General features: G+C 38.1%; 1 protein-coding gene across 2 annotated transcripts in view; it reads left to right on the top strand.

Moving 5' to 3' along the window:
• Positions 1-9,055: 9,055 nt before the first annotated feature.
• The window catches only part of LOC100350425 (bifunctional heparan sulfate N-deacetylase/N-sulfotransferase 3), a 186,251-nt gene continuing 169,888 nt past the window's right edge, over positions 9,056-25,418 (top strand). Inside the window, exons 1-2 of one of the 2 annotated variants that reach the window (XM_051820058.2) lie at positions 9,056-9,663; positions 20,171-21,309. In XM_051820058.2, coding sequence (XP_051676018.2) covers positions 20,341-21,309 — 969 coding nt within the window. In that variant the 5' untranslated portion in view covers positions 9,056-9,663; positions 20,171-20,340. The remainder of the gene's footprint in view (positions 9,664-20,170; positions 21,310-25,418) is intronic. The other variant, XM_051820057.2, reaches the window with a different exon arrangement.

The raw sequence follows: 25,418 nt of genomic DNA, 5'->3' as shown, positions 1-25,418 counted from the left end.
AAAATTACCAAGACTTACATCAAGGAATGCTAATACATGGTTTATTATTAAAAGTAATACAATTTAAATCAATACGGATCTTCTGGCTTCCTCTGGCTTAAATCCTATAGTATACAGAAAGTAATAGGTTTCTGTATTGAATTATAGTTAAGTTCTTTTCACAATGCCAGAAAACTGTTGCCTTCCAGAGTTCTCAGCTTAAATAGGAAGTAATTCTGTTATGACCCCAAGCCCTTAAACTCAATTGAAATTTTTTCTTTTTCTGCAAATACAAAACTATTATGAGTTTTAAAATTGTAGTTGGTTTGTGCTAACCTCATACCCATTCCCTGATCAACAAGAGATTTAAGTTCTAAATGCACAGTTTATATATAATATCATAGTCAAAAACTGCAAAGAGAAACTTTCCACAATTGATTCCTAAATAAATTTTACCTAGGGCTTATGGAAAATAAAATCTCAAGAATAAAATCCATTTGTCCAATCAATTCTTATTTATCTTTTCTATGGGTTTGAGCTATAATTCTGTGAAAGGAAAATAAAATGATCTTGGATCTCAATGATTAAAGTGACATTTTGGAGAAAAATATTTTGAATTTGACCATTAGCTCCTGCAATTTCATTTCATTTATGTCATCTGTGTTTGATTTTATGTGAGTTGTAAGAGAAATGAGAACAAAACATCTGCTACCTTTTCTCCCAGAATGCAAAAGATGCTGAACAAGACAAATTTAGTGCTGGGTGAACAGGGTTTCCATTGTCTATTTCTACCATTCCTACTGAGGGCACTTGATCCCATTTGAGGGAGAAAAAACATATGCATATATTAAATTTTCACTTTATTTTGTACTCACAGTTCTCCTACTCAAATGTTTGGTTGGAGAATTCATCAAAAAGCCTCATGTGTGAGAACACAGGCTTTATCAGTCCATAATATCAGGGCATCTTAATTTTCCCTGTTGTTTCTGTGTTTTCTAACAACTTCTCATATCACAATTTCAAACACATACTTTCACAGGAGCAAGACAAAATTAATTCATATAACCTCCACGTGTTGAATATTTATTATTTTCTTCAACCTCTTGAAATCCTAGGATCAGATATAAAGGAGAAACATACTAAGATAGTAGGGAAAATATTATGGAGTCTTTAGGAAGCCCCTCTATAGACAAATTGAGAGAGAAATCATCCATTTTACTCTCATAATGAATCTCTCTTGCACTATATGGCATGGGGCCAAGCTATAAAATGATGTTTTAATGTTGCAAGCTAGATCAAAGAAACACCTTAATGATGTTCAGTCTTGCCTGAATATTAAGAGATAACTTTGACAATTCACACAATATGTTCTACAATCTGATGATTGCTTGCATTTCCCCTTTCAGATGGAACAAAACAACATCTATTTTAATAGTTTATGCTAAACCTATAGATAGGAAAGTGTTTTTACTGCCAAATAGTCATCACCCAAGGCTTATAATTAACTACAAACCTTATGATCAGTACATAAAAATTTAAACTAATCTCACATAGGGAAAAAGCTATTTTTGAGGATAACAAATTTTAAAATTAAGAAGAAATTGGACCAATGAATGCGTAGAGAGGTATTTCTATAGCTAAGAATTGTCTTTGTAAAAAAATAAGACAGTAAAATAACATGATTTGCTTCTGCAGGGATAGTGTGAAACCTATTATACTAAGAAAATAATTTTTTTCTCTTCTTTAGTGTGTTTTGTTTTTTAAATTCTTTAAAGATTATTTATTTGAAAGTCAGAGTTACACAGATGGAAAGAGAGATGGTCCATCTCTTGGTTCACTCTGCAGAAGGCCCCAACAGCTGGAGCTTGGGCCAGAAAGGAGCCAAGAGTTTCTTCCAAGTCTCCCACGTGGGTGGCAGGGGCCCAAGGACTTGGGCCATATTCCACTCCTTTTCTCAGGTCATTAGCAAGGAGCTGGTTCAGATGTGAAGCAGCCAGGACTTGAACCAGTGCCCATATACTATGCCGGCATCACTGGAGGCAGCTTTATCCACTATGCCACAACACCAGTCCCCTTTAGTGTGTTTTAAATGGTCATTGATGTGCCAAATCCTCAAGGAGGTAAGAGTGCAGGATCTCTTATCCTACTTCCAAATCTTCCTATTTTCTACCATGTAAAAGATTTTATATATATTTGTATTATATATTTTATCATTTAAATTTGATAGTTGTAGAATTATATAGAAATATAAACACAACAAATATAACATATAACTTTATAGTTATATAAGCATTTAAATATTTTATCATATATAGTGTATTTATATATTTATATTTTATATAAGCCATTTTCTATGATGGCTTACATCAATAATTATATAAAAACAATTAAAACATCATGTTTATCATATACTTATTATAATTAAAACAGAATTAGTTTCAGAATCCAAATAATTTATATTGCAATAAATGTTCATTGTTATAGCCTCCTAAAAAGTCACAATTTGTGTTCTCAAGAATGCGCTGATCCAGGGCTCTCCAAATTTATTCTCAGAGAAGCAGCATCTGTATCACCAGGGCACTTGTTCAAATGCAAACTCTCAGGCCCTATCCTTGATCTACTGAATTAGAACCTCTTGAGGATGGTGCCCAAAGCTATGGTTTAAGATTTCCTCCAAGTTATACTGATGCAAACTATAGTTTGAGGATCACTGTTCCAGTGTAGTCTATTAAGCTTTACATTGGTGTTTCATAACGTAAGATGAGACCACTGTACTGCTAATTCAACTTTGTTTTTCACACGCAGTATTTCCAAGGACACCTAGAAGCTGGTAAAATGCATCTTTCTGTGCCTTTAGAGTGGCCTGATTCCCCTTTCATTTACCTTCCTCTAAACTCTTCATTTTTTTCAGATTTGGGTTTTGATCGATATTCACTTTAACACTTCTTAAAACAATAAAAAATGACAGACTATATTTCCTTGGGCTGAGTTAGAAGTTGCTAGCTAGAATATGACTTCTGTTCAATCTTCACCACATTACCATTATCTTAGCTTAAGAGTGTTATCTATTGTTAAGTCCATGTTGAAGATTTTTAAAAGTTCCTTTATGTTCAGTGAAGAAGTGGGGGGGGGGGGCATTTGAGGGAGAAAGACAGAGAAAGCCCATTAGCTGGTTCACTCCCCAAATACTAGGAAGCTGGAAACTTAATGCAGGTCTCCCAAGTGAATAACTTGACCCAATCACCTGAGCCATTTCCTACTGTCTCTTAGGGTGCGTATTAGCAGGTAGCTGGATTCTGGAGCAGAGCTGGGACACAAACCCAGGCACTATGATATGTAGGGATGCCAAGCAGTGTCATTCAATTGCTGCACCGAATACCTGCCTCCAAACTGAAGATTTTTAAAGAAATTAGAAATACACTTATTAGCTGTTTCAGATAAAAATTACTCAAGTGCTTTTTATAAATATTTGCATTTTAAAACATCATAATATAAAAATATATGGCTTTTTTTTTTTTTGACAGGCTGAGTTAGACAGCAAGAGAGAGACAGAGAGAAAGGTCTTCCTTCCATTGGTTCATCCCCCAACTGGCCGCTATGGCTGGCACACTGTGCTGACCCGAAGCCAGGTGCTTCCTCCTGGTCTCCCATGCAGGTGCAGGGCCCAAGTACTTGGGCCATCCTCCACTGCCTTCCCGGGCCACAGCAGAGAGCTGGACTGGAAGAGGAGCAACCGGAAATATATGGCTTTAAGCATTGAAAAATAGAATTCTACAAATTGAAAGGAGTTTCTCAAAATTCTTTTATATATATTTTTTTTGACAGGCAGAGTGGACAGTGAGAAAGAGTGACAGAGAGAAAGGTCTTCCTTTTCTGTTGGTTCACCCTCCAATGGCTGCCGCAGCCGGCACGCTGTGCTGATCCGATGGCAGGAGCCAGGTACTTATCCTGGTCTCCCTTGCGGGTGCAGGGCCCAAGCACTTGGGCCATCCTCCACTGCACTCCCTGGCCACAGCAGAGAGCTGGCCTGGAAGAGGGGCAACCGGGACAGAATCCGGCGCCCTGACCGGGACTAGAACCCTGTGTGCCGGCGCTGCAAGGCGGAGGATTAGCCTAGTGAGCCGCGGCGCCGGCCTCAAAATTCTTTTATAATCAGCACCCTACAGTTAGTAGCATGCAGATGAAGACCAAAAATCAAACATTACAAGTCATTTTTAACTTACATGAAGCATAAATTATTAAATCCCTACATCATCATAAGTTATTATTCAATGCCTTTAATTAGAGTGACTAAATATAAGAATTCAATATACTTAGCAGTTTTGCTCTTTTTTCTTCCTTTTAGTTATTTCTGTGGACATTTAATTTATAAGCAGATACTTCTTTTTGTATTTGAAATTTGGATTCCTGAAAAAATATTTCATATTGCAAAGGAATGTAAATTAGTATAGCCATTGTGGGATATAGTATGGGAGGTCCTCAAGAAAGTAAAAACAGAAGCATCATAAGATCTGGCAATCCGGCCGGCTCCGGAAACAGTATGGGAGGTCCTCAAGAAACTAAAAACAGAAGCATCATAAGATCTGGCAATCTGGCCGGCGCCGCGGCTCAATAGGCTAATCCTCCGCTTTGCGGTGCCGGCACAGCGGGTTCTAGTCCCGGTCGGGGTGCCGGATTCTGTCCCAGTTGCCCCTCTTCCAGGCCAGCTCTCTGCTGTGGCCAGGGAGTGCAGTGGAGGATGGCCCAAGTGCTTGGGTCCTGTACCCACAATGGGAGACCAGGATAAGCACCTGGCTCCTGGCTTTGGATCAGCGCGGTGCGCCAGCTGCAGCGTGCCAGCCGCAGTGCTCCGGCCGCGGCGGCCATTGGAGGGTAAACCAATGGCAAAGGAAGACCTTTCTCTCTGTCTCTCTCTCTCACTGTCCACTCTGCCTGTAAAAAAAAAAAAAAAAGATCTGGCACTCCCACTACTAGGTATACATCCAAAGGAAATGAAATCAGTCTGTCATTTGCATCTTATGGCAGTACAGTCTGTATTTGCATTTTATGGCAGCACTAACTACTACAGTCAAGAAATGAAAACAAGCTAAGTGTCCATCCACTGGCGAATGGATAAAATATGGTACATACACATAATGGACTCCTGCTCAGCTATAACAGAATGAAATCTTGCCATTAGCAACAATGTGAGTAGAACAAGAGGCTGCTGTGTTCACTGAAAGAAGTCAAGCACTGAAAGACAAGTAGCACATGATCTCAGTCAGATGCCAAATCTAAAGTAAAAGGTAGAGGCCGGGGCTGTGGCACTACACTTTGGACTGCCTACAGTGTTGGCATCCCATGTGGGCAGCAGTTTGAGTCCCAGCTGTTCCACTTCCAATCCAGCTCCCTGCTCCTGGGAAAGCAGCAGAGGATAGCCCAAGTGCTTAGGCTCCAACTGCAAATGTGGGAGACCCAGATGAAGTTCCTTGCTCCACCAGGGCCTGGTCTCAGCTGTTGTGGCCATTTGGGGAGTGAATCAGAGAATAGAAGATCTCTGTCTCTCTGTAACTCTGTCTTTCAAATACCTAAATCTTTTAAGAAAACAAATAATAGATGATCTCATAAAATTTAAAAGTATAATAGTAGTTACCAGAGGTTAGGAAGGGAAGGGGAGAGGATGGAGTGGGAAAAAGTTAATTAATGGGTACTATGTTATAGCTAGATAGGGTAAGAGGTTCTAGGGTTCTATCAAATAGGGTGACTACAGATCATGTTAATGCACTGTGCATTTTGCTATTAAAAAACAGAGATATGATTTTAGATATTTTCATCATAAGGAAATGTTAAATGTTTGAACAGATAAATATATACACCCTAATTTGACATTATACAATGTCTACGGGTGTGGGGAGCAACCCGGACTGGACTGAGTTACTGGAATTAAGACTTATTCTATGTATCTGCTCTCCCACAATATGGCGCTGGGAGAGGAGAAAACAGCTTCTACGCAGCTGCCTCTTGCCAACTTGAGTGATGACCTCCAGGAGCTGATCCTGCTCCTGATTGGAGGAGAGCAGTGTACTCGGCGTGTGGGCAGCCGAGTTGGGATTGGCGGAGGAGGACTATAAAGGAGGAGAGAGACAACATGCACCAGGAACATCTAAGGGGAACATCTATCTGAAGGAACACCTGTGCAGCCCCCGAGAGAGCCGGCCGGCGGTGTGCCGCTCCCCCGCGGAAGTGGGGAATGTGGCAGGGGGAACCGCCCTTCCACGGAGGTGGAAGGGATGGTAGCCAACCTGGGAAGGACCAGCAGCTAACCCGGGAAGGGCCGAGCAGACGAAAGAACAACGCAGGGTCCTGTGTCGTTCCTCCACGAAGACGGGGAGCGACATACGGGTACCAAAATATCACGTAATACCCCAGAAATATGTATAACTTACATATGCTTGTTAAAATATGTATTTCATATTGTCTAAGGGATTCGCAGAAGTGGACAAAAGCCTGAGCCTCTTCCATTTTTTAAGGCCCTCAGTATTTATGTAAATAGTGGTAATAGAAATGCGCAGGGTGGTTACAAAAAAACTATGGATTGTTCCAAAACTTTAAGCTGAACCTATTTAGCTCATCAAGAAATGTTGCATTAGTTCATTTAGAGATGACTAAATTTGAGTTGCTTCACAATTATGAGGCCTTGTACTAGTAGGCCTTCTCCATCTCTACTTGGACATTGCTGCAATTCATTGTTGTCTCTAACTAGTGTTACACTCCATTGGAATATCTCTCTGCGGGGAGGAAAAACTGTTCCCTAGCTTTCATGTCCCTGGAATGGGGAAATAATACAGCAAAAGAGAGCTACAGAGGGCAATGATCATACACTTAGGTATGATTCTTCCTTACCACCTGATAGGTAAGAAGCCCAAGTACGGCTTTTGTAGGCTTCCAGAAGGAAAGAAATATAGGCAACATGTCAATGTGTTACTAAACTGGCATAAATGTTTCAGGCTTAACACTTCCAGACCAGAACTTTAAGATTCTACTATGTCATGGTAAAGGATGGCATAACTCTGTGATGTCTATATTTGCAGATAGATAGTTGGAGGTAGCAGCAGCTGGCCAAGGCAGAATCTTTCTCCCAAAGCAATGAGAAATTTGATCATGTCTCTGGTCCATTCTAACCGAAGAAAACCAAAAAATACAGTCATGAAAACATCAAATACCTTATTCAGTAGAAAAGGTTTTCTAATTTGTTTGGGCCCAGAAAAAAAAAATTTTAAAAGAAGAAAAAGTGAATGCCATTTCTGCACCTGTCAACATACTCTGAACCATTCAAGAATTCCTGGATTTACCGATCTAGTCAGTTCTCTGAACTCTTGTAGAAGACCCTAATCTCCTACCCTTTTATCAACATAGTGTGAGCAACTGAAGAGCAGGGAAATCCTGGTCTTCGTTTTCTTTTCAGCATTATTTAATTTCCAAAGCCATTTAACAGGTGCTTTTTTTTTTTTTATGAATAACATGAAGAATGCATGATGCTAGGAAGACAAAGGCTCTCTGGGGTAAGATGTACATAACAAACATGCAGGGTCTTAAAGTTCCTGAAAGGTCCAAGAGAGCTATGGGAGATTCCAACTTAAAAAAAAAATAAATTAGTCTAATACGTGCCATCTGGCTGAAAAGTCTGCTATTCTGACATTTCTGTAAGCATCTAGAAGGAGTAACCCGGTATAGTCACTTTTGTAAACCCTGTTACATGGAGCAAGAGGAATAAAAACTTTGTGTCTTCTTAAATTCCAATGAACTCTTAGAGGAAACTAGGCACTAACTGAAGGTCTTTCTATACATTTCCAATCGCCTTCATACAGTTAATAAAGGACCAAAACCTTTACATTCTGTATCGCTTGGGTTTCTTTTGGTTCCAATTAGTCCACTTCTTAATGGAAGCAAAAACCAAACCAAAACCAAGTCCCAGGACGATCCTCTTTGTCTTGGGCCAGTTATCTGGAGGATAGAATGCTACCGCTGGCTGGATCTGAATGGCAGCCACCCAGTGTGTCTGAAGCAAGTGGGCTGAAGGCTGGGGTGGTAGCTGGGACCTCCAAATAAACACGGGTGTAGTTTCCCAAGCAGGAGTGTGTGCTGGGACACTGCAAGATAGCATTCGTAGACTCCACTTGTTAAAACGCTCACCTATGTTGTGGTGGTGGCCCCCAGAGAGACTGTCTCAGAAACCCAGTCGTTCCTCAGGGAACTATCATGTCGCACCCTGAATCCCAAGCCGCGTTTCCATTTGCTGGCCTCCCGCTTGTCTTCAGGGGCTGAGAACCAGACGGCCTTTCTGTAAGCGGGCAACAGGGAGAACTCTCGTTTTACAGCTCGCAGCCGCCTGCCCTCCGCGGGGCCAAAGGCAGGGGCGCGACCAGACCGGACCACGCCGGGGCGCCCCACCTTCCCAGCGCCGCCTCAGGCACTTGCGCCCGTTTCCCGGGCTGCAAGCCCGGCTGCTCCTTGGCCGCCGCCGTCAACCCGTCCACAGGGCGATCGGAACCGCAGACTGGGGAGCGACCCCCGGGGCCTCCTCCTCCGGGTCGGGCGAGCTGGACGCGCGGAGCCGACCAGGGTGGGAGGCGAGCGGATGGAGGCGGCTCCCGTCCCTCATCCCCGCCTCCGCCCCTTCCCCGGGCGGGCACGCGCGGCCCGGGAGCGGGGAGGCGGCGTGAGGGCGGCGGCGGCAGCGGCGGCGGCGCAGCCGGGCGGGTCCCCGGTTCGCGTCCGAGCTAGCACAGGAGGTTCCCGCACACACGCGGCGCTCGCCCCGCAGCCGCTTCCCTCAGAGCACCGCCCACGCGGTCGGCGCAGCCCGTGTTGCCGGCCGGTTGGGCCCGCGGGGACCCCAGGCGCAGGAGGGGACAGACGACTGCCACCCGGACGCCGCCGAGCGCCGCAAAACAGCCGGGCCACCGCGGAAAACTGCTGCGGTCTTGGCCCCGAGGGTAGGAGGATGCGGGCGAACAGCTGCAGCCCGAGGTAATCACGATGGGTGACGGTGGGGGCCGGTCCTCGCCCAGAAACCCGACCCAGGCTACTTGAAATGCGCACTCCGGCGGTTGCTCACCGCGATCAGGACAAGTTTCTGGAGGCTTGAAATGAAGGGGTACTGAAATCGGCACTTGTTTTTATTTATTCAGCTTCATTTCTACTGTTTAAATAAGTTTATTTAGACAATGAAAAAAAATAGCCTCTTGGGTGACTGTGGGTTTGTAAATATAATCGTAAAAGTTTTCGTTCTGGGATTGTTTGCTTGTGCATCTTTATTAACCTGTTAAGTCGTTGGCTTGTCAGAAAATTGACGTTTAAAAATATTCTTTGAGGAGCATTACAAGTTCGCCGTGGCGTTCGGGCGTCGTGTTATTTATTGGCTTCGTTAGCATCTGTCTTCCCGAAGTGGTACCAAAGCCGGTCCCTTGGCGAAGGGCCTTGCATGTGACACTCTTGCCCTCTAGTGCCTCAGCAGCTCGGTAGCAGTCTGATGGCTAATATTAATAAGATGTTACATAACGCCAGGGTGCTGGGCCAGCTCTGGTGTTGCTGGCACTTGTGAAGCCAAGAAGCTTGAGCTGATGGTAGCCGGTGCTGCTGTTTCAGCTTCTATCTATTCAAAGTTTGTCAAGCCATTTTCAGCCCTCTGAACTTTAATTCCAGGTAAGTGTATCCATTTAATTTACACTGGATGTTAATGACCCACTGATAAATGTAGGGGCTTTTAGCAAGAAATACTTTGTTTTCAACTAATCTAAGTATTTCAGGATTGAACAGGTGCCTCCTTTTATTCTTAAGAAATAGAGCATTTGGATCAAATTAAATGAAACAAAAGACTGTCTTATCATTCAGGGTAATTTTAAAGCTTCTTTTTTTTAAGATTGAAATATTAAGGAGGTGTCTCCTGATAGTTGTTTAAGATCTGCACCACCAACTTTTAATTACTCTGCAGTAGGTTTATCAAACAGACCATATGTCTGTTGCCCTAGTAGAATTTTTAAGTAACGTCAGAGATTTAAATTTTAACACCTACCTGTCTATACAACCATGAACCTCAACAAAGCTTTCTTTGGATGTAATTCATTTTATAAATTCTATTTAATATTGTACAATTAATAAAGTTTAATGTAGCTCTAAAGAAATAATCTGAGTGTTAAATGCAGAAGCTTTAAATGAAAAGAAAATAGAAAAATCTTGTATTTACTGGAGCTACTTTTTGAGAGGGGGCAGGGAAGAACCAAGTTACATTATTTAAAGAGGTTACCCAGATCATTTTCCAACTAGCTTTCTAATATCTGGACACTTTTTAAACCTCAAAGTCATTTAAAGTTCAAATTTTATCTATAATTTTATAAAATACTGGGAAATATCAATGTATGTAATCTGGAAGAATTTTGAAGGTAATACTTTCAAACAGTAAACATGTATTAAAATACAAATCAAATATTAAGTCATGTGTAAATCTAATCTCGAGCCCATTCTTTTTTAATTGTCCTTAGAAAATATATTCTCAACTACTGAACATGCTTTTATCATAAGACAGCAGAATGATATGGAAAAGAAACTGTTTTTTTTTTCTTTTTTCTTCAGTTTCTTCAGTTATCTCTCCCTATCAATATTGTATGTAGGAAGTTTTCAAAAATGAGTTTGAAAGAGACTCTTTTTAAAAATAATACTGAATCTATCAAGAAGCTTGCCCTAACACAAGCTCTATTGTTTTATTATTTTTCCTCTCTCTAGTTAATGTAGTATCCTGCCATCTCTATTTTTCTATATGATCTTGATAGTAAAACAGCAGACTTACTTCTTTGTGTAACTAAATGTTCATTTTTAAGTCAGTCACTTGCGTTACTAATTTCATCATAGTCTTCAGAATGAGGTATTCTCAAGTTACTAAAATGTTTTCAATAAAGTAAAACTTTTTTCTAGAAATATCTGCTATAGAGTATGTGGGTTGAGCTCTAATGTACCTTCTCTTTCAATAAATTTTCTTGAAAAAGTATTAACTTTTAAGGATCACAGTAAATATTAGAGTAAATTTGATTGCAACTGAAAAGTTTGTTAAAAAATAGAAGAAGAGATAAATAAACATGTGAGGATCTTTTCCTAGGCCATATATTTTGCTGAAGAAGATAATATAAGCTAGGATCTACATATTTAATGGTTTTCCTATTATTTCAAGATTTTAAACCATAAAGAGATTATAAATTTTTCATTTAATTCTGTGAATCTGATTATGTCATTTTCTTGGAACCTCGTTGAGTCTTAGCTGTTCTTGGGTGACTAGGACCAACTTTTAAACTTAATGTGCTTTTGTTGAGGTATAAATACTTTAAAAGAAAACTGCATCTGAAAACCTTGTGATTTGTATGCAATATAAAAAACAGGGAAATATAATAAAGAATAAAAACACTGTTCAGAATTTTAAGAATGCCTTGGACTTCTAATTGCATAAAAGTTTAGACAACAGAGAGAAGGACTGGAAGTTGACTGCCCATGCATTTGCTGTTGGAGATAAGCGTTCACAGTGAAAAGCCTGAACTCTGAATGCCTGTCCTGATTATGGGATGCTGCCAAGCCACAAAAGTAACAGCCACATTCTAATGATAATTAGTCTGAAGAAGACTCAAAATTATTTTATGACTTAAATTTCTAGGATTGTAAGATTCTGTTAGGATTTGGAATTTGTCAGTTTGTGTGTTTTTAGTAAAAACCTGTATCTTTAGGCACCTGGATATCACAATGAGTGATTTTGCCTTTGCTATTACTCTAAACATTTCTCATCAACTTCATTTAAGTATGTGACTAGAGAAAAGGAGTCAGGCGCTACTACAATTAATGTCTATAATAAATCATCTCACAAAAATCTCAACAAATTACTGAGGGCTTTTTCTCTCAATTACGTGTTGCAGAACAGGAGCTTAAAAAATCAACTCTTATAGTTCTATCTTAAAACTTCCAGTGAGCTCAGTGATCACTAGATATTTTACGTGTATTTTTATTTTTAATATCTGGTTATGTTTGGATATAGCATGAAAGTACATCTGGATTCTGGGCCTGGTTGTGTCAAGATAGGAATGAGCTTGGACAGCTCCCTTGCTGGCTCTGAACCTTGGTTTCCTCACCTAAAATTGAGGATATCAGAGGCCCTTTTCTATACTGTTTGTTGTTTAAAATTGTAGAAATTTCTCTACAAGATAGGATGAGTACACATGAAAAGGTGTTGTACAAAACTTAACTTGTTGATAAGTGCTGCTGTCTAGACTTTTACTAGTAGAGATATAAGTTATTAAAATAGCAGTTCACATTCATATATTGGTGACCTTGTCACAGCTGTTGTTCTAAACCCTTCATATATTTTTACCTCATGTAACATTCACAAAGATTGTTTATGGTATAGACTATTCCCATTTCACAAATGAGAAAGTCAAGGCACTGAGAGGCTACCATCTTGTCTGCAATCATGTTCCCGGGAAATGGTTTTAGTCTGGCTCAAATGCATGTGCCTTTTTTTTTCTTTTAAAAAATATTTATTTGTTTTTTTTTTAATTTTTTAAAATTTTTTATTTAGTAAATATAAATTTTCAAAGTACAGTTAATGGATTACAATGGCTTCCCCCCCTTAATTTCCCTCCCACTCACACCCCTCCCATCTCTCGCTCCCTCTCCCATTCCATTCAAATGCATGTGCCTTTAACCTCTATTCTACATTGACCTTCAAAGATTGTGTGTGATATGCTTCTTTTGTTAAATGGTTATTGATTTATTGTTATCTGCTACAAAGAGAGAGAGAAAGTCTTCCATCCCCTGGTTCACTCCCCAAATGCCTGCAATAGCCAGGGCTCGGCCAGGCCAAAGCCAGGAGTGGGATACTCTGTATGAATCTCTCATGTGGCTGGCAGGGGCCCAAACACTTGAGCTATCATCTTCTGCCTTCCAGGATGTTATGCATTATGTTATTCATTAGCAGGAAGGTGGATGGAAAGTGGAGCAACCAGGACTCAAAACCAGCAATTTAGTACACTGTGCTGGCATTGCAAGCAGCAGCTTAACCCGGATCACCACAAGGCCCACCCCAACATACCTCTTGATATAATGTGTCAAGGTCATGGACCTCTGCAATCATTTCTACCATATGAAAGAATCATTCCTTTGTTCAAGAGATGTTTATTAAGCACCCACTCTGTACTAAGCATGAAGCAATACCTAGGACAAATAAATGTAGTATCTTTCCTGATGAGAGATATGCAGTTTCATTTAGGTGATTTCTTTCTCCTTTCCTACTACCCAACTTGGGTTGTGTGTCACCTGTTTTAAAAAGTGCCCAAGGTGACAAAGGAGGAATTTATCTGACTTCTTCATTAATGAATCTAGAATAGAGAATGATAGAACCATACTTCCAGCCTCCTCAGGACTTAGTATCATATTTCTTCATTGTTTCTTTCTGGTTTTTGGCAGTGTCTTCTTTCTGCAGATTGGCTGCCTTAACTTCTCTGGTTCATGTAACCTGCCCTAAAACAGCAGAAAATTGATCTGTAACTTTGCTTCTTATGGTCCAGGAAACCAGTGAGAGGTTGGGTTACCACTCTCTTATTCTCATAATTCTGATGATGGACAAAGATCATGAAGGGGTGGATTAGATGCTCAAAGCTGCATTGACATCACCCTGCTGTTCTGCATCCATTCTAGTTTAGTATAAGAAGATATAAACAGATATTTCCCCCCTTAAATCATACAAGCAGAACAAACGACAAACAGCAGTAAAATAGTTCTCTTCTTTTGCCTTGCTGGTTGGCATAAAACTGAGGGAGGTGAATAAAACGTATTCTTTCCTTCGTAATTTTTAAATACAAAGAGAAAGGGAACATTACAATAGAAAGTCATTTTCCATGTAATGTACCAAACAAAGCTAATGCCCCCAAGTGCAGCTTTTCCCTCATCCATCTTTTTAAAATCCCAGTTCCAGAGACAGAGTGTATTCTTGGTTGTACTCCATGCTAATCAGCTTCTTACTTGCCTACCACAGCAGGGTTCAATTAACATGACACAGTTTCACACATTCTTTCGCAAAGAAAAGCATGTTCTTTGTCAATTTTTAATATTACTAAATTACTTTCAGCAAATTCATGTAATATATTTGAAGCCTCCAAATGCATTTTTCAACACTATAAAATACAGTTAATTTTGAGAAAGGGGAATCTTGTCAAGATCTCTTAAATATCTTTCATTTATGTGAGAACCTGAAGTTCTTTAGTTATTAATACTCATTTTCCAGATGGAAATTTTTTTCACATTTCTTGTACTGCCAACTTTAAAATGATTCTCTTTCATTTAGAAATTGATTTTTACTTTGGGATGGTAGTGGGTGTTAGTGGGGGAGAAAATATAGGTTACATTGACAAGTAGGTACTTCCTCTTAGAGATACTGCATTACTTTGCAAGTATGTTTGTTATAAATTCAGTTCTTCACTGTGCATATGGAATGGACTGTGATTCCAATAACTAATTGCTCCCTATGCATTTTGTTAATAATTATATAATGACTAATATTTTCTTGGTGGAGCATTTATAAAAATAGATGCATTGCAAAGCAGCTCTAACCACACTGAATTTTGGAGAAACTCAGAATGAAAAAAAAAAAAAAAAACAGGTATTTGAGTAAGTGTCGGTGAAAGGCACATTCCAAATGTGCTGATTTATGGCTCTGGTCAAGGTGGTCACTGACATTTGCAATACTTATATTATGGCTCTGACTGTTTGAGGCCAGTGTGAGTGATGGATGGACCTGTTCATGGAAGATGGTTTGACTTGAGTTTGCCCTAGTTTGTGAATGCAGTTGCTATTTATAAAATTTAATAGAGGCTTTGTTTTACTCATTCCACAAGTATTCAGTGGGATATTCTTACCTTCTTTCACTGAGTTAGACATAGGAAGATAGAGGTAAACAAGACAAGGACTTTCAGATGATTCCAGTCTATGGAGAAAGATAACAAAATTGTTTAATTCTAACTAGGGAATGTGCTTCAGAGGTAAGATAGAGGATGCTGTGAGTGTGTTTAACAGGGAGGCCTTACAGACTTGAGGACTCACGAAGACTTTTGTGAGATTGGGACATTTACATTTACAACCATAGGTTTAAGTGGGTGAAACCAAGTGAATTAGTAGAAGCATAATTCCAGACAAAGGGAACAGCATGTGAGTAGACTCTGAGAAAAGAAGTTGGCTCTTTTGGGGAACTGAAAGAGGGTCCTTTCATCTGGAACTTAGAGGGGAGTACATCTAACCAGGCCTGAGAGGTAAGAGTGAGAAGTAGACTGTACTGGGTCTTGCAGGACATGAATAGGAACTTAGATGTTAATCAGCAAGTTAAGTAAACAATACTGATGGATTTTCAGCTGGAAAGGAATAACTGAAGTTCCACTGTGGTGCTGCACTTAAGAAAAGTGTAGACGGAGCCAAGAACACTTGTGGTGAGATTAGTTCAAGTGAGTGATATTGCCACAATAAAAAGATGTGTGCACTGGGTCAACTAATTTGGGGAAATGGAAATAAGAGGACTTGGGTTTATTTAGATAAGCAGGGTTGAACTTAAATAAGGTGCCAAGAGTGAGACACTAGTGACTGTAGGAAGATGAAGATAGTTTTAGGAGGAAGATCATAAATTCAGTTTTGTACAGGTTGAGTTTGTTTGTGACATGACTCCCAGGGAGCTAAACAGTGGCTGGCATGTAATAAGAAAGGACATAGTTAATGTGAGTTGTTGTTGCTATTATATCAAGTTGATAGTTCAATTTGAAGTTCTATGGCTTAGAGGAAGAAGACCTGAAATAAAATACACATTTTGATTATACTGGAGCATAGATGATAATGAAAACCAAGGTGTTCAGGGTGTCTGTGATCTCAACTAAGGAAAGGGGGAGAAATGAGTAGAATCCTGAGGACAAGGTATTTGTTTTGCTGCTTAGTGAGCTTCTTGCTTTGCACCAAGACCCATCTGACTTTAGATCCCTGCACCACAGGTGGACTTCTGTGCTTTCCATAATGTCACTGAAGCTGAAATGTTTGTAGCTGTCTCTTTATAGACCCTTGATGCATTTTTATTAGCCATCATCAGGATATTTCTCTCCTATATTATTTTTGTCATCATCATCCTAATCATGGTAACAGGTAAATTTAGTTCATTCTATGTGTCAGACACTATTATAAGAGCTTTCCATAGCTTATCTCATAGTCCCATTAATATCCTATTAAGTGGTTACCACAGTGTCCTCACATTCTTGGGTGGAAACTGCAGCATCTAAAGGTAATAGCCACCCTATATCCATACTGTTACCTCAATGTTCCTTGCGTGGAAGAGACATAATACTGTCTGTCTGGGTTTTTAACATCTTTGATGCAAACTCTCAAAATTTAAATTTCAGCTCATAATCTACCAACTATGACATCTTGAGCAAGCTTCTTAACATTTCAACATAGTGTTGGCTACTTGTATGTGTTCCTTAATGTTAGCTGTGTTGCTGTTGTCATTCTACCTTCCTCTCTGATGTTATTTCCTCAGTGTGCCTTATAGAAAAACCTGACAAAGTAGTGATGTAACTTTGTTGTGCCTGTGTTTAGTCAAGAACACCTGCCTAACTTGTTTGTTGTTGTTAATATACAGCTTCTTGGTCATTCAGCACAGGTTGAACAGGGAACAGAATTCAGCCACAACCATGAGCTCTATACTGTTGATAAAGATAGCCAGGTCCATGGGAACTCTCCATATGCAAACCAGTTTGCTGCTGCTGTAGTTACTGAGAGAAGACTCCTGGTCATGAAAGTCTGTAATTTTCAATATATTTTTGTGAGAGCACTTCAAGGATACAGTCATCACTATACTGTTACCATGACTATTGATCATGTTAGTCATTAAAAATATTTTATCCTATCATTTGAAAGATTACTGGGAATACCATAGGCCCTATACTTTTGGAAATTTCAGTCTAACAATGAAGGGAGACATTGAACAAATACTTTTGTTAGAACTACTTAGTAAGTGCTGTGATAAAGATTCCAGGGGTTGGTGCTGTGGTGCCATGGGTTAAAGCCCCTGCCTGCAGTGCCAGCATCCCATATGGGGTGTCGATTTGAGTCCTGCTGTTCCACTTTCAATCTGGCTCCCTGCTTTAATGTGCTGGGAAAGCAGTGGAATATGGCCCAAGTCCTTGGACCCTGCATCCATGTGGGAGACCCCGAAGAAGCTCCTGGCTTCTGGCTGCGTATCAGTCCAGCTCTAGCTGTTGCGGCCATTTGGGAAGTGAACCAGTGGATGTAAGATTCTCTCTCTCTTTCTCTCGCTCTCGCTCTCTGCCTCTGCTTCTCTGTAATGCTGCCTTTCAAATAAATAAATAAATCTTTAAACACACACACAGAGCTCTGCTTTAAAAAAATTCCAGGGAAGAGCATGGTCTAAAAGGAGGAAAATGAGTTGGCCAGGAAAGGCTTTTATGAGAAATTGGGTCCCTGTAGTGTGTGAAGATTTGCCTGTGACCCATTGGTTTGCCTACCTCCAAGTGCTTTGTAGAGCATTGTGGTTTTGCTAACTCACATGTATCATTTAGTCATTCCACTCGCTTGAATATTAAGTATGTATCAATAGTTCAAGACAATTTCCACTCTAAGCCTTGCTTCCACTAGTGACACCCCACATCCTTGCCAGCATTTGTTGTTCGTTGATTTTTGTATGAAAGCCATTCTAACTGGGATGAAGTGAATCTCATTGTGGTTTTTATTTCCATTTCCCTGATGGCTAGTGATCCTGGGCATTTTCTCAAGTGTCTATTGGCCATTTGTATTTCTTCTCTTGAAAAATGCCTATTCAAGTCTTTTGCCCATTTCTTAACTGGACAGTTTGTTTTGTTGTTGTTGAGTTTCTTGAGCTCTTTATAGATTCTGGATATTAATCCTTTATCAATTGCATTGTTTGCAAATATTTTCTCCCACTCTGTAGGTTGCCTCTTCACTTTGTTGAGTGTTTCTTTTGCAGTGCAGAAACTTTTCAGCTTGATATAATCCCACTTGTCAATTTTGGCTTTGATTTCCTGTGTTTCTGGGGTCTTTTCCAAGAAGTCTTTGCCTCTGCTGATGTCTTGCAGGATTTTGCCAATGTTCTGTAATAATTTGATAGTATTGGGTCATAGATTTAAGTCTTTGAACCATTTTTAGCAGATTTTTGTGTAAGGTGTAAGGTAGGGGTTTTGCTTCATACCTATAAATGTGGAGATCCAGCTTTCCCAGCACCATTTGTTGAAGAAACTGTCATTGCTCCAGGAATCGATTTTAGCTCCTTTGACAAAGATAAGTTGGTTGTAGATGTGTGGATTGATTTCTGGAATTTCTATTCTGTTCCATTGGTCTACCCATCTTTTTCTTTTTTCTTTTCTTTTTTTTCTTTTTTTCTTTTTTCTGTTGGCTAGTACCAGGCTGTTCTGATTATAATTGCCCTGATCCTTACTCTTCCACTCTTCATTCATGTCCACTGCCCAGTATTATACTCACTCCTGCTTCTATACTGTTCTGTGTGTGTCTCAGATGTCTCAGATGTTTATTCAAGTTCCCTTGTTCTTCATGACCCTACCCAAATCTTGTCCCCCAGAGCATTTGACAGACTCTGCCACTTGCCTGATCTCTTTTTTCTTTCATCATATTGTACTTATTTGTTGCTAGTCCACAGTCCACATACTATCATTCTGGTCATGGTGTCTGCTTTGTGGGTTACAACCTTTTAAAGAAATTCACTATACTGAAAGTTTACATTTTAAATAGAAATATAGTTAGCCCATAAATATTTGAATGAATGACATAGGATATTCAGATACCTCAAATATTTGAATGAATAAACTACAGTATGTAATTTATAGGGAAAATAGTCTGAATATCCTAAAGATACATTCCAGATTATATTATTCACAAAGATAAATGTATTATTCATAATACTATTCACTGTTTATTTCACAGGTGGATTTTATACAACTTTAGTATATAGAACACCACAGTGTTCTTGGTGAACATGTATTATGACCTCATCATTTCATTTGGAAGATGCTTAGGCCAAAATAACACAATTAATAAGAAAGAGAGGTGTAATGAACCCATATGTATGGCAAACATCAAATACAATGTTTTTTCACCAGCACTTTTTATCTTATTAGGTGGCTTTTAGCCTTCCAATAAATAATGAAAATACTCATCAAGACCATGAGGCTTGTTAAATTTTGATTGAAGAAGCACTTTTGTTTCTTGCTTATTATTTTTTACACCTGCTTAATTTTCAAAGGTTACCAAGATATGAAAGGGATTTGAAACTATTGTGTAACAATGCATTTCATGATAGCTCAATGGTTTTCACTATTTATAAAAAAGTTTATTTTTCATATAATAATTGAACCTTCTCACCCAAAGCAGAAATAGAATTATACAAAAAGAGAATCTATTAATAAACATGATATTTCCCAAGAGCACCTGCTTCCAGCATGACATGACCTCATATCAGAATTGAAGGAACCTTGGCAAGTGTTTCACTCCTCATGTTTGTCTCACCACATGACTATCAGTTGGGTTGTGGGACCAAATCTGCATTTTCAAAGAATTATTCTAATGTAAGTAAATATTATAGGGTTGGTTCTCTAATGAATTTGAAAAATATCAAATGACAAAGTTCATTGTCAGCAATTTTTTAGAAAAGGAAAACACTAGGTTTTAATTGTGGTACTTAATTATAATATGTTCAAACTATTATAAACGTTCAGTGCATGTGATTACACGAATAGCCTTTGTGTGTATTTTATGATGTGTACATGTGACTTCTCTGTGATATGATCTTTATATTATCTATAGTCTGATGAAAAAGTCCTCTAGTAAAAAACAAAATCCTTGTTAGTTCAGTGTTTTTGCCTTTTAAGCCAGAGTCCCTGTGCCTGTTGAACTCTTTCCCTTATTCTGTCCCTGTCAGGTACTCATCCAGATCTGAGAAAAATCCAGAAAAGAAAGGAGAGATTTCCTAACATACATCATTACAGTTCATCTGCCTCATAGTCTACCACTTATCCCAGTCAAGAAGATAAAAATATGTTCAAATTAGTGATACAGACTGAATGTTTCATATTCTGTTTTATTTTATTCTATTTTTCAGACTATATTTCCTGTGAGTCCTGATCAATCAATACAAATGTGCTGCAATGGTGACATAAACTATTGACTAAGACTGGGAAAGTAGCTGAAACACCATCTTTTCTTTCACATTTTTTTCATGGTGCTTCCTTTGGAATAGTCAAGGAACATACAGAAGACGTGAGTTTTATCATGAAGCTTCACCGACATTTTCAAAGGACAGTTATTCTGCTTACCACTTTTTGTATGGTAAGCATTATTATTTCTGCTTATTATCTGTATAGTGGCTACAAACAAGAAAATGAGCTCTCTGAGATGGCTTCAGAAGTGGACTGTGGTGACCTCCAGCACCTGCCATATAAACTAATGGAAGTGAAGACAACGAAAGTTTTTGATGCCTCGAGGACAGACCCCATCGTCCTTGTGTTTGTGGAGAGCCAGTACTCATCCCTTGGACAAGACATCATTATGATTCTGGAATCAAGTAGATTCCAGTATCACATAGAGATTGCTCCTGGAAAGGGAGATCTCCCAGCACTTACAGACAAAACTAAAGGCAAATACATTCTCATTATTTATGAGAATATTTTAAAGTATATAAATATGGACTCTTGGAACCGAAGCCTCTTAGATAAATATTGTGTAGAATATGGTGTGGGTGTCATTGGATTCCACAAAACTAGTGAGAAGAGCGTACAGAGCTTTCAGTTGAAAGGTTTCCCTTTTTCTGTATATGGAAACCTTGCAGTAAAAGATTGTTGCATTAATCCTCATTCTCCATTGCTCCATGTGACCAAATCTTCTAAGCTTGAAAAGGGTTCTTTACCTGGAAATGACTGGACAGTTTTTCAGATTAATCACTCAGCTTACCAACCAGTAATATTTGCCAAAGTGAAGACCCCAGAAAACCTTTCTCCTCCCATCTCTAAAGGTGCTTTTTATGCCACTATCATACATGACCTGGGGCTTCATGATGGAATCCAGCGAGTTCTTTTTGGAAACAACTTGAACTTTTGGCTGCATAAGCTCATCTTCATAGATGCCATTTCATACTTGTCAGGGAAGAGACTGGCATTGTCTTTGGACAGGTACATCCTTGTGGACATTGATGATATATTTGTGGGAAAGGAGGGGACCAGAATGAACACCAATGATGTGAAGGTAAGGTTCTGTCATCTCAGAACTTGAAAGTTTAGTTTTTCTCTCAAAGTGATTTATACTAAGACTACAGAGTTTCTCAGGACATGGCAAGCTACAGTAATATGGGTTAAGTACCAAGTAGAAACCATTTTACTTTCCAGACACTATCTACCTCAAAAAAAAAAAAAACTATTATTAACGGAAGATTTATTCCATTTAAATATGAAATCGAAGTTAATTTGTTTTAGTGAATATAAATACTCCCCCAAATTTTTAAGAATTATAGATCTTATAAGTAAGCTACTTCAGATATTTTTTCAAATTAACTCATTTTCTCTTGTATTTTTTTGAAACTGAAAATTAGCATTACTAAATATGGAGATCAATAACTACACACTTAATATATGCATATTAATAATGTTCATATTACTATTAATATATTAATATTTATAACATTAATATAATACTATTTATAGACTATTGTATAGTAATATAGCAATAATATATTAATATAGTGTTATAATATTTTAATAAATAATAGATATATTTATATTTAATATAAGCATATTTATTCAGATATAAATGCAAGGATTTAAGTTGATTACATTGACTACTTCTGGTACACATATGAAGCTCGTGCTTAATTTAAATTGCATTGCAATTGTCATTGTGTAAAACTACTTTATTTAAACTGGTAATATTCATTTAAAGGTAATTTTTCATTATTACAAGTTGATTACATTACATAAACACTCTTGGTTGTTTGCTCTTAATAAAACTTAAAATGATCTACTTTTACCTTAATTGCTTACTCAAAATGTCATGGAATTCTATCTCTGTTATATTACATACTGATTTCTCTTAAATGTGAGAGACTTTTTTTTTATTTTTTTTTATTTTTTTTAAACTTTTATTTAATGAATATAAATTTCCAAAGTACGACTTATGGATTACAATGGCTTCCCCCCCATACCATCCTTCCCACCCACAACCCTCCCCTTATGTAGCTTTTATTTTGTAAATCTTTGAACTTTTGGTAGAAAATCTGTAAGTCAGATGTCAAAAATATGGCTGGGAAATTGTTCTTTCCTATAGTTACTAAAAATTTGGCAAATAATAGTAATGTTCATCACATGAGTTAAATAAGCAAAGGAAACTTGAAGAAGCATTTAATGTTATTATAAGAGTATGAAGGTTAAAAAGGAAAGAAAAATTTTCCATATTCTTGTCATTATTTCAGTCTATTCCTTTAGTTCGATGGGAATTAATAAAGAAGTTCTATTGAAGTTTCCATTAAGTCTTTTGCCATTCACTTTTGAAAGTAAAGCTGAATTAAAACCTGCTAGTTTAAGCATTTGTCATATGCATAAAGATTGCCAACAATATATGATTCTCTTTCCAATTTTTCCTTTTCAAATTATTATAAAATGTTTTTACAATTTATACATATTATGATGTTAAATTATCATAATATGTAGCATTTTAATTATTCCAGATGAATCTCTGAGTTTTGTATGCAAAACCCCTCATGTACTCTAATATTATACAAAATACAATTTCATTTTTTATTGTAAAGGTTAAGCCATTTTTAGGGTATAAAAAATTAAAGGCTTATTGAACACATTAAAGATTAATTTAACATGTGTACTTTATGAGTTGCTCATATTTAAATATTAACATATTGTATAAATCACCTAGAGGTTTAAAAGTACATTTTTAATTATTTGGGTTTTTAAACTACTTCTAAGTTGAAATGTGTGATTGTCTCAAAACACTGATTCACTGCAGACAGTTACCCTGACTGTATAAGCATCCATCCGTTTGTTCTCTACGTAGTTATCAAATTTCTACTATATCTGAATCATAAACTGAGGTCCTGTCCCTTTATAAAGAGATGACAGGGGAGAGTACAGAGAAAAGCTATCATGATGAGCATTTATATCTTCAGTAAGTGATACAGCCATATCACATGCCAGGCACTAACACAGGCACAGGGGATACAAAGATAAAATTCAGCTCCCTCTTAATGTATGTATTGTTTTGTGGGGAGATAAATAAGTAGATACCTTGCAAAATGGTAAGGAGAATACTAAAGATGTCTGCATGTTTGATGTAAGTAAAGCTGTGAGAAACGGTATAGTGTGCACTGTGTCCTAGAAACTATTAAGTACATGAGATGGAGTTATGCGATGATTTGGGAGGGTATATCAATGACACAAACAAAAGACCTCAATTTCTTCAAACACTGAAGGGATAGAGGCAGAAGCCCAGTTGCAGTGAGTTCAGGAATGGACCACAGCTTCAAGAGGAAGAGGAAATAAATATGGCGTCCTCAGTGGAGAAATTTTGATATGAAAGAGAGAAGTAAAATTAGACAGCAGTTGCAGGGTGTACTGGTGTTAGGGTGACCAACCCATCAATCCATGCTGATTTGCTCAGGACTGGGAGTATTTGATGCTAAATCTTAGAGGGTCCTAGAGTTAGTTATAGTGACTCAACTAACCCAGAGAAGGGAAGGAACATCAAAGATCATGAGGGCAAGAAAAGCTTGTGGATTGGGTATCTAATAGTACATAATTAATAAAATATTTTAATCAAGTCCCTTTATTTAGTAATTACTATTTATGAGCAAATATTTTATTTTCTCTATTTGAAGTATTAGGAAAACTGAAAGAATGTGAGAAAATTAAAGCTCACTTAGTCTATTTCTTTCAAAGTTAGAGAGATAACATAAATTTTAACTATGAAAACAGTTTTTGCATAAATGGTTTTTTAATTTCTTATGTGGAACAAAAAATGTTTCCTTATTTAATGGGAAACTTAGAATAGCAATGCACTATCAGCCTTACCTACCTAGCTGTTGAATAATATGAGCATGTTTTAAAGAACTTCAGAGCTATGAAAGAAACTTTGACATAGTACAGAATGTATGACTCTTTGTGCCATAAAAAAAGAAAAACAAACAAACAGAAGGAGGAGCCTAGGGTGGTATCTTCCTTAGTCTAGGAATATGCAAGCCTGCAGGCATTAATATCAAAGAGGAACATTGTTTAGACCATCCAAATAGTCTTACAAACATTTAATTTCAGTTGAATAGAAGTCAGAAAAATGTGCATGTGTGTGTGTATGTTTGTGAATGTGTTGTATGCATGTTTTCTTGGGCTATTGGGTTAGTTTCATGATTTTAGAAAATTCAAGTTCACATGTAGGACCTAACCTTCGTGAGACTAAGCCTACAGAATAGATTTGTAGAAAGGGGATGTGATATTTCTATTGTTAAAAAAAGCTTCTCCCAATAAACCATTTTAGTTGTACATGAAACCACTCCATGACCCAATCAACATTAACAACCCATATTCTCTTTTACATACTTGAATGCACTCTTGGCCTAAGATCCATTATGCCATTATTTCAATGTAACATTGAAGACGAACAAGAAGATCATCCACCTTCTCTTCTATCCGAAGATTCTGTTAAAGGTGGTCATTTAGGGTTTTCTTGAACACTGTAGTTGAATACTCTCAATAAATAAAAAATAAATAATATAAATATGTACATATATTCTGTTCTCTCTCTTTACTCCTCTTCCTCTCTTCTCCATCTCCCCCTCCCTCCCTCCTCATCTCTTTCTGTGATAACTACACATTCCCTTTCTAACTCAGACAAACTTTCTAACATCTACCTGAAGAGGTGCCTCTGACTCTTTCTGGAGGAGACCTCTTTCTGGAAGTACTCAGCTCCCCCACCCCTTATGTCAGGATCCCAGACCTTTCATACTGTTTGCTTACATTTCAATGATTTATACTTACATAACTGTGGATTAGCTCTTTAAAAAAAAAAAAAAGGCTATATTTTTAAAGTGGCATCAGAAGAGACAGTAGATCTTAAATGTTTAATATAATGTCATGAGTGACTTTATCATTATTTTCCCTTCTAAAGGAAGGTTGCAGAGTGCCTAGAGAAAAGAAAGTGCTGAAAATAGAAGTAGGAAGCCATAAAACTCTAAGAAGTGGTATCAAGCTAAGAAGACTTGGCTGGCTTTTCCAGTATTGCTTGGGGCCAGCCCTGAGAGGCTGTGACTAGAATGTAGAGAGGTGAACTCTGTGTGCTTGACTTTGCAGGCTCACATG

This window comes from Oryctolagus cuniculus, chromosome 8 (genome assembly GCF_964237555.1).
Source record: "Oryctolagus cuniculus chromosome 8, mOryCun1.1, whole genome shotgun sequence".
In the NCBI taxonomy this organism is placed as follows: domain Eukaryota; kingdom Metazoa; phylum Chordata; class Mammalia; order Lagomorpha; family Leporidae; genus Oryctolagus; species Oryctolagus cuniculus.
Note: the sequence above shows the minus strand (reverse complement) of the source record. Positions and strands in the feature narration are given on the sequence as shown.